The sequence below is a fragment of the Hyla sarda genome, chromosome 8 (genome assembly GCF_029499605.1).
Source record: "Hyla sarda isolate aHylSar1 chromosome 8, aHylSar1.hap1, whole genome shotgun sequence".
Taxonomy (NCBI): domain Eukaryota; kingdom Metazoa; phylum Chordata; class Amphibia; order Anura; family Hylidae; genus Hyla; species Hyla sarda.
The window spans coordinates 182,730,008-182,742,844 of NC_079196.1; the positions used below are offsets into that span (position 1 = coordinate 182,730,008).

At 41.9% G+C, this 12,837-nt stretch overlaps 1 protein-coding gene across 1 annotated transcript; it reads right to left on the reverse strand.

Moving 5' to 3' along the window:
• Positions 1 to 7,034: 7,034 nt before the first annotated feature.
• On the reverse strand, positions 7,035 to 11,468 carry ITPRIPL2 (ITPRIP like 2). The gene has a single exon (XM_056534149.1). It carries the CDS (start codon positions 10,761 to 10,763, stop codon positions 9,279 to 9,281), a length of 1,485 nt encoding a protein of 494 aa, XP_056390124.1. The 5' UTR covers positions 10,764 to 11,468; the 3' UTR covers positions 7,035 to 9,278.
• Between the last annotated feature and the right edge of the window lie 1,369 nt (positions 11,469 to 12,837).

The following is a 12,837-nucleotide window of genomic DNA, read 5'->3' on the forward strand; positions in this document are numbered from 1 at the left end:
TCTGCTGTGTGTGCACAGGGCAGCAGAATCCCATTGAATACAACGGGACTCTGCTGCTGCGGAATCTCCTTGCGGAATTCCACACAGAAATTCAGAGGTGGGACTCTGCTGCTGCGGAATCTCCTTGCGGAATTCCACACAGAAATTCAGAGGTGTGAACATGGCCTAAAACTCCACATAAGGAGTAAGCCAGTGGCAGCCTAAAGTAGGAGAACAGAAGGCAAAGTACTCAGGCATCCATGGCATATCTAGTGTACATGCCATATATGACTTTACTTGGAATATATGTTTAACATTGTATAAAAGGGTACTATGTAACATGGCCTTGCTGTAATCAAGTGTTTTACAACCAGTGTGCCTCCAGCTGTAGAAAAACTACAACTCCCAGCATGCCCGGACAGCCGTTGGCTGTCCGGGCATGCTGGGAGTTGTGGTTTTGCAACAGCTGGAGGCACCCTGGTTGGGAAACACTACTGTAATCTAATCAACCAGAATAAACAGTACAATTCTCCATGTTACAGGCAACAACAATTCAATACGTAGCCAAGGTCTAAACTTGATCAAATTGAGTTTACAAACAATAGGCAATTTAAAGGGGTACTCCGGCCCTAAGACATCTTATCCCCCATCCAAAGTATAGGGGATAAGATGTTTGATCATGGGGGTCCCGCCACTGGGGACCCCCGCAATCTCGCATGCAGCACCCACCTCTGGGAGCTGCATGCAGCGCTGCAGCCTCTGAGTCTGCCGGGTCACGACTGCGGGCCGGAGTATCATGACGTCACGACTCCGCCCCCGTGTGGTGTTACGCCCCGCCCCCGCAATGCATGTCTATGGGAGGAATACCCCTTTAAACTCTCGTGGACAAAACTGCCTCATGAATAATAGATTGATAGGTACCTAAAGGCTACAGAAGCTATTTTTACAGACACCTGCACCTGCTGCTATAATACAATGTAAACCGGTGGGTCATTATAACCAGATTTTATCTGTCATTCTGCAAGAGAAGGTTTCACTTAAAAAAACATTATTTTTATTTTTTTACGTTAGTATGAGGCAAGACATTGTCCGGTGTGATAAAGTTTACTGCCGAAGGGAAGTAAACTGCGAGATGACGACTTATGTAGGGTTATGTATGTGCATTGGAGTCACCGGCAGCCATATTCAAAGAATTATGTATTTTTCTGCACATTTTTTCATTCATGTTAATTATGAATTTACTTGGGATTCTCAAAGCCCCCTTTATTTTTTTGAATATATGATTGTAAAATTTTCGCACCACTTTTTAGATTTTTTGCACCAAATAGTGACAATTCTGGACCACTTTTGCCGAGCTATGCACCAACATATTAAAGGGGTACTCCGGTGAAAACCTTTTTTCTTTTAAATCAACTGGTGGCAGAAAGTTAAACATATTTGGAAATTACTTCTATTAAAAAAATCTTAATCCTTCCAGTACTTATTAGCTGCTGAATGCTACAGAGGAAATTCCTCTCTTTTTGGAACACTGATGACCTCACGAGCACAGTGCTCTCTGCTGACATCTCTGTCCATTTTAGCAATCGTGCATAGCAGATGCATGCTAAGGGCAGCATGGTGGCTCAGTGATTAGCACTGTTGCCTTGCAGTGCTGGGGACTTGGGTTCAAATCCCACTAAGGACAACAATAAATAAAGAGTTATTATTATTATTATTATAATAACGTCAGCAGAGAGAACTGTGCTCGTGATTTCATCAGAGAGCATTCCAAAAAGAAAAGAATTTCCTCTGTAGTATTCAGCAGCTAATAAGTACAGGAAGGATTAAGATTTTTTAATAGAAGTAATTTACAAATATGTTTAACTTTCTGCCACCAGTTGATTTTAAAGAAAAAAGGTTTTCACCGGAGTACCCCTTTAAACCCAGGAAAAAAAGGTAATGTCAATATACAGTACAATTGTTGACGCAATTAAAGAATATATATATTTACATGGGTGTGTAGGTGACAAAATAAAAGCTTTAGGACTTTGAGAAGGAGTGTTGCAAAAAAGAATAATGTACAATTAATAAAAAAAAAGAAAAAAAAAGGTCCTTAAAGGCAAAATGATATTAGTAATGAAGGGGTTAAACCGCTTTTAATAGTTATATATAGAGCTATATATTGTTTATCTAGGCTTTTAACATAAAACTTAGTACGAAATGAAAAAAAATTCAAAATAAATAAATCATATAGGTTTTAGACCACCTCAGAGTCGGTGTAAATTTTACATGGAGTTTTTCAAGTAAATTTTCTACACAGCCTTTGAAATATATATAGTAAATTCTCAAATTACATTGACACGGCCACTTTAGCAGTTTTGACGTGAAACGTGCAAACTTTGCTGAAAACCAACGTACACGGTTCTGAATATATATATATATATATATATATATATATATATATATATCGGGGAAAAAATTCGCGAAAATAGATTTTTTTTGCCGCGACAAGCTTTGAATATTCCCCTCAGGCTAAGTTTCCACTTGTTTTCTTTTTCTGGCAGTTTTGGGAAAACTGTCACTGCAGTTTTTGAGCCACAGTCAGAAGTGGATCCATAAGGGAGGAGAAGTGTAAGTCCTTCCTTTATATGTCCTATTCCTTATGGATCCACTTCTGGCTTTGGTTCTTTTCCAAAAACTGACAGAAAAAAAAAACAAGTGGAAACTTAGCCTCACAGAATATCCTGTATTTTTACAGAGATGCATGCAGCCGGCATTTTATCTACTGTGATACAATGTCACAATATTATAGGATATGGCCTTAAAGGGGTTCTCCGGTGCTTAGACATCTTATCCCCTATCCAAAGGACAGCTGTCACGCCCCCTCCCGTAGGCTTGCATTGAGGGGCGGAGCGTGACATCACACGGGGGCGGAGCATGGCGTCACACGGGGGCGGAGGCGTGACGTCACATTCCGCCGGCCTTGTGGTCGCCGGTAATCAGTCCCGGAGTGAACACGCTCCGGGGACTGATTACAAACGGGGTGCCGAGTGCAAGATCACGGGGTCCCCAGCGGTGGGATTCCTGCGATCAGGCATCTTATTCCCTATCCTTTGGATAGGGGATAAGATGTCTAAGCACCGGAGTACCCCTTTAAACTGCATAGAATCCTGCAAAAAGTGACAGCGACTCCAATGCACATGTGTAACTCGTGTCTTGCAGTTTACTGCCATCTTGCAGTGATCTTTATCACACCGACCCTGTAATTGGCACTTTACGAGGACGTGTAATTCCCAAAATGACACGCTTTAAATTAACAAGATTAAGACATTTGCCCTCAAGTTATCAGGCTGATCTCAATGACAGGTTTTACTGAATTGTGTCATAATACAAAGTGCAAAATTTTTACATTTCAGTAAATGTTTTATATATTAAAAAAAAAAAAATATATATATATATATATATATATATAATAATCCATCTTTGACCATTCTGCAAATGGCACAAGTCGCAAATTTTAGGGTAACCATTATAAAAAGGTTGTTCCTTGCTGTTTTGATTCAGGTTTTCGATTGAAATGCATGTCTCATAAGTCTGTCACCTGTTACTTGTGCCATTTGTACCCCCTTTCTGGTGTAATTTAGTACAATAAATGTGCCAATGATAGCCAATGCAATGGTAACAGCAATATATTGTTTTTAATAAAGACCTGAGCTTGCCTTAAAGTGCTATCTTCATCAAGTGATTTTATTTAAAAAAAAAATGTTTTACACATTTTATTTCAATACACATATCTATTATTTATGTGTTTATACATAACATTACAAACACTATGAAAATTTACTTAGCAAGAGCTATTGCAGAAATGCAATTTTCCTGATATGGCGCTGGTCAGTCATAGGCTGTGAAACGATGTAAAGGGCCGGGGCACAGGGAAGAACGCAACCAGCAATTAGCTGAGCACAATGTTACGTGTCGGGCCCCAAAACCAAGAACACGACCGGAAGGTTTGTAGGCCAATATCGGCGGTGCCGGGTGAGCCACAGAGTTAAGTTTAAGTTTATTATCCTAATGGTGGCAGCCCGGGCATGAAGCAGAAATAAAAATTTGGGCTGAAGTACCCCTTTAACACGGATTTGTGTGACCATTATTAAAAACCTGAATTGTACAAAAAATTAATCACTTGGCTGTATATCCAAAAAGAACAGTAATAATTGTTCTTAGGCACATCTATACATGCGTGTAGTATCAATGCAGAGTCCGCCGCCTTCAATCCACCAGGCAGGGCTGGTAAACGTACCAGAACAGTCAACGACTTAAAAATGGATCTCGCTCAGGCGTTTCTAAAGACAAGATTTTTTATTTATCAAACAATAAATACATTTAAAAAAAAAAAGGTATTTGCACTGTACACTGAGCTAGATCCATTTTTAAAAGAAACCAGCACATCAGCGAAACAGCGTTGAAGCAGATTTTCATAGAGCACCGAATTCTTGACGTACATTTATAACGATACATGTACCTTACTTCTCTCAAGCAGTGCGGAAAATAAATCTATTCTCATGTTTATACTGTAAACATCCTTAATGTACCAAATTACAATTACTACACCTAGTCAGAGAACATGAGGACATACCCCAGGAGTAGTCAGTTTGTATATACAACTACATTCCCTGGTCTGTACAAGTTGGGGGAAACAACAATGCTAAACCCACATTTTTTTTTTTTTTTTTTGCTCCAATAGACTTCTATGGGCAAAAATAAAACGCCATAGTCTCAACATGCTGAGATTTTGGGAAACTGCCACTGAGCCCAAAGAAATAAAAAATAATAATAATTAAAAACAACTTAAGGGATAGATTAAAGAGCACCTGTCACCAAACTAAACTTTTAATATATTGGTCCTTATGTAATTATAAGACACCTTGCTATTTACTTGCAGTTAAATGGGTACTCCGCCCCAGCCAGACATGTTCGCTCCGTGCCTGATGACCAGCCATGCGGCGCTGACGTCACGGCCACGCCCCCTCTTGGCGGCCGTCATGCCTCCATAGACTTAAATTGAGTGTGTGTGACATAACGTCACAAGGGGGTGTGTCCGTGACATCACGAGTCTCCGGTGCAGCAGCCGGCTGCTGCAGGGATATAGTGGGGGGTCCCAATGGTGGGACCCCCACGATCAGACATTTTATCCCCTATCCTTTGGATAAGGGATAAAATGTCTAGGGGCAAAGTACTCCTTGAAAATTCTCAACCTTTATATGTTTTTAATGTGATTGAAAAACAGCCACTAGGTTGCTCTGTTCTGTTCCCTGCCACAAGTCAAACAGTTAGTTTGGTCTCCTCCCTGGCAGGAGACCAAACTCAGGAAGTGCATGCTGGGCATGGCGCATCACAGCTCTCGCATACTTCAGTGGCGCCGCACCTGCTGCGGAACACCCACTTTCTCCTGCCAGGGTGCTCACACAATTTGAGCAAGGGGAAAGGTATAACAAAAATTATAGGGGTACTCCAGTGGAAAACTTTTTTTTTTTAAATGAACTGGTGCAAGAAAGTTAAACAGATTTGTAAATGACTTCTTTTAAAAAATCTTAATCCTTTCAGTACTTTTTAGCAGCTGTATGCTACAGAGGAAATGCTTTTCTTTTTGAATTTCTTTTTTGTCTTGTCCACAGTGCTCTCTGCTGACACTTGATGCCCGTATCAGGAACTGTCCAGAGCAGGAGAAAATCTCCATAGCAAATCTATGCTGCTCTGGACAGTTCGGACAGAGGTGTCAGCAGAGAGCACTGTGGACAAGACAAAAAAGAAATTAAAAAAATAAAGATTTTTCTCTGTAGCATACAGCTGCTAAAAAGTACTGAAAGGATTAAGATTTTTTTATAGAAATAATTTATAAATCTGTTTAACTTTAAAGTAGGAGTAGTTAGGGAATATAATCGGTTAGTTTAGAAAAGATGGTTTGATAGCAAGTACTATTTAAATTTTGCCTGCCTGCAGTCTCCCATAGAGAATGAAACCTGAATTCATACGAAATAATATATGTCATTACACTCAGCAATAGGGTTTTTATTGCAATTGTTTTTTTGTTTTTTTTATTCAGAAGAAAAATCTGAGAAATAAACTTAAAATTTTTATTAATCTGGTAAGCAGTGGTCTGAATCTCCCGCCCCTATGGCTTGTAGCAAAAATAGTCCCAATGCCATATTAGCAAGAAATCACCTTCTACTTAGAAGTGGCATGTTGGCAGCCGCTCTGTGCCCGCAGCAGTCTGTAGTGGGTGGGTATCAGTCCCGTGGATGTGGAACGGCTAATTATTTTGGCAGAAGTTTTTAAACGAGTTCTAAATCGCTATTTAGAACTCGGCTCAGGAACGGAACGCCAATATCACCACACAGAAGGGATTATAGTCTGGAAACAATGAGAGTCATTTATAGAAAAAGACGTGGGAAAAGACATTTATAGATGAGTATAGACCCTGATATGTGAGAGGAAATAAGCCTGGGGCATTGCCGGCGGGATAAGGTAATAACCCTGCTAACCACATCCTACCACAGTGTTTTCCAAACAATGTGTCTCCAGCTGTTGCAAAACTACAACTCTACAACAATAACTACAACAGTGTTCTACAACAATATGCTACGACAGTGTTTTCCGAAGAGTGTGTCTCCAGCTGTTGCAAAACTACAACTCCCAGCATGCTGGGAGTTGTAGTTTTGCAACAGCTGGAGACACACTGTTTGGAAAACACTGTCGTAGGATATTGTTGTAGAACACTGTTGTAGTTATTGTTGTAGAGTTGTAGTTTTGCAACAGCTGGAGACACACTGTTTGGAAAACACTGTCGTAGGATATTGTTGTAGAACACTGCATGCTGGGAGTTGTAGTTTTGCAACAGCTGGAGACACACTGTTTGGAAAACACTGTTCTACAACAATAACTACGACAGTGTTCTACAACAATATCCTACGACAGTGTTTTCCGAAGAGTGTGTCTCCAGCTGTTGCAAAACTACAACTCCCAGCATGCTGGGAGTTGTAGTTTTGCAACAGCTGGAGACACACTGTTTGGAAAACACTGTTGTAGGATATTGTTGTAGAATACTGCATGCTGGGAGTTGTAGTTTTGCAACAGCTGGAGACACACTGTTTGGAAAACACTGTTCTACAACAATATAGCAATTCTGCATAGCGCAGTCTCTAGTGCAGGGGGAAAATCTTCTTTCTTTCACTTTTGAAAGTTTCCAGATGCGGCAAAAAATATTCAAGGCATTTTCCCATGTCATAAAGTGATGGCAAATTGTTAGCAAATGCCACTGCTTTGTGATTGGTAGGAATCCGACCCCTGAATCTGAGAACGAAGGGGCCGCAGTGCTAAAACAGTCTTCGCGGTTCTTCCTAGCACCACTGCCATTCAGTCAGAGGAGGCCAAGATGCAAGCGATACAGCTATTTTAGTGTTTGCCACAGCTGCAGGCTGGTTATGCTTGTGAAAACTATACTATAAGGCTAGGTTCACACTACGGAATCTCCGCCTGCAATTCTGCTTTGAAATTGCCGGCAGAAATTCCGCTTACTAAAATGTATAGTGTAGTGAATCGGTTTCCGTTCATAAATTCACACTTCGGAATTTGTGAAGCGGAATTTGTGAACGGAAAATCCGCTTGGAAATTTCCGCCTGAAGACTGGCGTTGTTCATTCTTCAGGCGGAAATACTCGCGGAACACATTGCAGTCTATTGGAGACTGCAGTGTCTGCGCGGTCCTAGCGCCGACTGATTCAGCCGACACCGGCCGCACTCAGAATCTCCGGGCGGAAACTTTCTGGCGGAAACTTTCCTGGCGGGAACTTTCTGAAACTTTCTCCGGAGATTCGGTAGTGTGAACCTAGCCTTACAGCATCTGTGCAAGGTATGGCACTGCCCCATTCAAGTGATGGGATAATAGTGCAACACCATGCCATGCTGCTACATATAGTGCAGTGTTTGCAAAAATGAACCAGCCCAGCTTAGAAGGCCTTGGTCTCTTCAAACAACTGACCGGCAAGGGTGCCGAAAGCCTATATTGAAAGCCTATCCTGAGCAGACTTGGCTGGATACTGCACACTGTGTCAATCTATTGTTCGTGAGTGATGGGTCAAGCAACCATACATTTGTATTGTCCATGAATGAAAAAGCACCTTGGAGTGGCCCAATCCATGCAGAGGAATTGAAGATCTAAGGCTATGTTCACACGGCGTAAAATGTGCAGAATGTCCACCTGGAAAACACACTAGGACCGCTCAGAAATGCGCCATCTCAATAAACGGTAATACATTTATGAGCGGAATTCTCAGAATCATTGAACAGGTTCATTGCTTCTAAGACACCAGAATCGGGATTTCCGCAGTGGGCACAGTGCAGCAGAATTGTATTGAAATCAATGGGACTCTGCTGCAGCGGAACTTCCAAACAGAATATTTCAGCAGAATTCTCCTTGGAAATTCCTCCGTGTGACCACAGCTGATCATTGGAGGTCCCAGCAGTCCCTGACCAGCTATTTTTATTTTTTTTTTAGGTATCTTTGCTAATAAAAGATATTGGTCACTGTAGACACCCCCTTTTGTGAAACACAACAGCAAGATCAGAGGGTCATCGAAATCATGCAGCTTTTGCGTCTGTTGTCCCTCTGTATTTCTCTGGATCAATTAAAATTTAACAAACTTACTAAACGCCATACTAAAGGGTCCGTAATGTCAGAAACGATTCTGTCATCAAAGCATTTACGGAAAACGCAACCTAACAAACCTGTCTGTTACCCTTTAACCTATCTGCCACTTGCATCACAAACTACATAATCCCCCTTGCAGCCACAGAGTCTCCAAAAATCAGCTTTAGGAAACCAATGTAGTTAAGAACAAAGGGAACATTCTCGGACTCCAGCTATAACTTCAAGATGACTCAACAATAAGTGCGTACATATACACACATCACAAAGCTAGCTGCTATAGATAAATAAAATATATTCAAGGCAAACAAAGTACCCTGAAAGCTCCCTCCAGCTTGGTCATTTGTTGTAATAATACTGAAAGGGTAACACAACAATAAAAAAAAATCGTAGAGGTGAAAAACCAATATACAAAGTATTACAAAAGTGTGCAAACAATGGCATTAGTCTCTTTGGCATGAAGCATAATGACCTAATAGAACAGGTCTGCACATGGAATTAACTAAATCCAATGGATTTCCTGCATTGCATAGAACCTGCCAAACGTTGAATGTTTAACCTTGATAATATTCCCAATGTCATAATGCTGCAATAAAGGATTTGTAATAATATATCAATCAGAGCATTGTGTGTTTGCACCTTATAGATTCCCTGATAAAGTTCCTCGGAGGAGAACTCATCCGTAGGATCCGAGGCATTTGAACCCACAAGTTAAGTAGCTGGAAACAGGCCTGGTCCAACAACTCCGGCCCGTAACCCTCCAGCAGATTTACAGGCTGCGCTTCCTTGAACATTTTTGGCAGGGTGATGAAGTTCGGAAGGGTGCTGTTACCTATGAAGAAATGCATGAGTGCCTCCTTTTGCAAACATTCCTTCCAGAATGTGAAGAAGTCAGCTATCCTCTCCATGAGAAATGAGTCTTCCCACTTTTCAAAAGAAATTTGAAGCAATAGGTAGAAAAGTGTTGTCTTCAAGTTGTAGGAGCAGAAGATGGCTCTCCACTGGCATGTGAAGGCCGGCTGGAAGGTCTTGGCACCCAGGTCCCTCAAGCTCTTCATAATCTGTAGGCACTTCAGGTGACATGAGTTAGAAGGGGCTTGACCCTTGAACCAGGCCAAGTACTTCTGCTCATATTTAGAAAAGTTTATCCCCCAGTAAGGATCCAGATTTAGATTGTCCTGGTGGGATATGCTGCCCCAAGGTTGTGCGGTCACATACACTGCGTCTCCCAGATGAAAGGCAGGAATAAGTCTGACAGACATGGAGATGTGACAGCAGACATAATCCGACCTCGGGAGAATTTTCAGAATCAGTTTTTCATCCCATACAGTAAGTGTAATATGGCACCTCTCCTCAAACTGATACCTGATCACATTGAGACATCTTTGTATCTTCCAATGGAACCACTTGAGGATCAGGGTGGCAGAAAGCTGGTGCTTGAGGTCTACCTCCATGGTGAAACAATCACTAAACTGCTTATATGTTTTAACCCACTCAGACTTTTTAGGAGCCGCTACCCCACATATTATAGATCCATGAAGCATGGGCACGAGCGCTTTACCAACCTCTGAGAAAACAGGCTCCAGCTTCAGACTCTGCGGCATTTTAAGTGGCACCAGAATATCAAAGCAGTCCGGGCTGTTGATCTTATGTTGCTCATAGGCACTTCCAATCTGTAGATAGTCCCCACGGAAGATGACGCCAGTATCATGTTGCTTGGCTTTGCCCACTTTGATGAGCTCGCCAACTATCTGGCTGACATGGGCTTTGCTGTGGCCAAGAACATGTGGAGAAAGCTTGATGTGCTGTTCATAGAAGGATTCCAGCAGATTCCTCCTGAGCTGCTGCTGGTGCTGATGGTGGAAATTGAGCTGGTGGTCCCTCTGTTGAGGGTAGTTGCAGCATCTGAAGACCACATAACACACCAGGATCACCAAGCCCAACTTGAAGAAAAGTTGTAAGCTGCTGAGAGAGTCCTGACAACCCCCATCCTCCTCCTCCTGACTGTTTCTTCTAAGAGCAACGAACATGCACCAGATGCCTGTGAACAAGATGATCACCAGCAGCCAGAAAACTTTAAGATTGAGAGAATACACTGTCATCCTGCTGTGGAGGAACTGGTGTCATCCCATCATCTGCTATGGCTGAAGGGCAAGGGTGGCAGCGGGGCAGCAGATCACCCACAGAGTCCAGATTCCTGCAGTCTTTTCCCGGCTTCTTTAGATCTGACCGTTATACAGAAGAAACTTCCTCTTCCGAGGAGGGAATAGTGGGAGGCTGCCTGCTCATCTTGTCTATGAGCTCAGAGGAAATGCCAGGGAGTGAGCAGGCACCAGAGGGGGCGCAGCTGCGGAGCTGTCACTGACCGATCCCTATGGAGAGACCTACCAGCACTGCCACGCTGCAGTCACCGAACGCCGATCAGCGCAGAAGACGTTCACGTCGTCCATGTAGAGCGAGCCCTCGCACTCACTGCAGCCGCCTGGAGGAGGCATTAACTCTTTAGGAACTCAGCATAGTTTATCACTTCCTGCTCTGCTCTTGTGTGGGTTGTACACTGCCAAGTCTTCTTAAAGCAACAGGACATTTGTTACTTTGTGGCATCTGTAGTACAGATATATATTTTTTCTTCCCTTGGAACTTTCCTTGCAGAACTAGAGCGATCTCTTCTGTTTGTACTGTAAATATTCTCTCTTGTTTTGCTACGTGTTCTTCAGTGTATTTGCCAGAAAGTTAACTCTTTGCTTATAACTACAGCATTTCTTTCTGCCTTGCCTAAATGATTGAAGCTGCTAGTGAATTTCTCAAGTAATAACTCCCTAGAGCAGTGTTACCCAACCAGGGTGCCTCCAGCTGTTGCAAAACTACAACTCCCAGCATGCCCGGACAGCCTTTGGCTGTCCGGGCATGCTGGGAGTTGTAGTTTTGCAACAGCTGGAGGCACCCTGGTTGGGAAACACTACCCTAGAGCAACTGCCAAACTTAGGTTAGTGTCACTCATGGAGGAAGATTCACAGTACTATGATTTTTGGGGGGGCATTTATATATATATATATATATTTTTTTTTTTGTGTGTGTGTGTGTGCTGGTAATGTGTAGGAGTACCACATTTATTAAATGGTCGCAGAGCATTTGACAAATTTTGGGCAGGTCACATTTTCTGAAATGTCACTATTCACATATTCCAAAAAGCTAAGCTAAGTCTGGGCTGGTGTAGTTTAGAGACTTTTTGGTCGCTTTACACCTTTTTTGCACCTTTTCACAAAAAGGGGCAGTTTATAAAACCTGTCCATAGTGTCCCTATAGCCAAAATCGGTGGATTACAACTCAAAATCTGCAGAAACGTGTAAACCAAAAGGACACTTGCACCAAAATAGCGCAAAATATAGACAAAAAAAAAAGGGGGTGAACACAATGATTAACGCCGGCCCTTATGCCTGTTTTCTGGTGTTTTCTTGCACCATTTAATTATTAACTTTTTAATTTTGTTATTTATTAATGTATTTATTTCTTCCTTTATTGATTTTTTCCTTTATTTATTTATTGTTTTGCAACTTTTGGCCATGTTCATCATTTTTAGTGTTTAGACTAAACATGGGATGTGGTTTAAAAAGCACAGAGGTGTTTAAATTTGTTCATTTTTTTTTTCAACATGTCCTAGGGGCATGTCAAAAGTTTTGATCAGTCGGGGTCTAGGTGTGCAGGTGTGAATTGGCATTGACTTCTCCCGGCTAGTTCTAGCAATCTGTCAGGTATTGAACCCCCAGACCCTGACTGGTCAAAAATCTCGACATGTCCCTAGGACAGTGTTTTCCAAACTTTGCGTTTTCAGCTGTTGCTAAACTACAACTCCCAGCATGCACGGACAGCAGATGGCTGATAAAGACATAACTGAGATGAGACTAGTTCTACCAGATAGCCCTGTAGCATTTTATCAACTCATGGAATTCTCATGTCAGCTGGCGCTCCAGATAAAGGTGACATTTACCAAGTCAAAAGTCATCTGTTTGTCATAAATACAAAGTCTACTTTCTACTGCTTAGCACAGCAATTGTTGAATGGACATCCAGCATATAAGTGGCTTTTCTTCATCTGCTTTACTTGATGAACCAGTCCAACTGGTCTGTTTTGTTCCCTGCATTACAGACAATTGTCCATGGGAAACAATACTAAACT

What these genes read in the sequence shown, in the direction of transcription:
- ITPRIPL2 (XM_056534149.1), bottom strand. Translation starts at nt 10,763, where the DNA reads ATGACAGTGTATTCTCTCAATCTTAAAGTTTTCTGGCTGCTGGTGATC.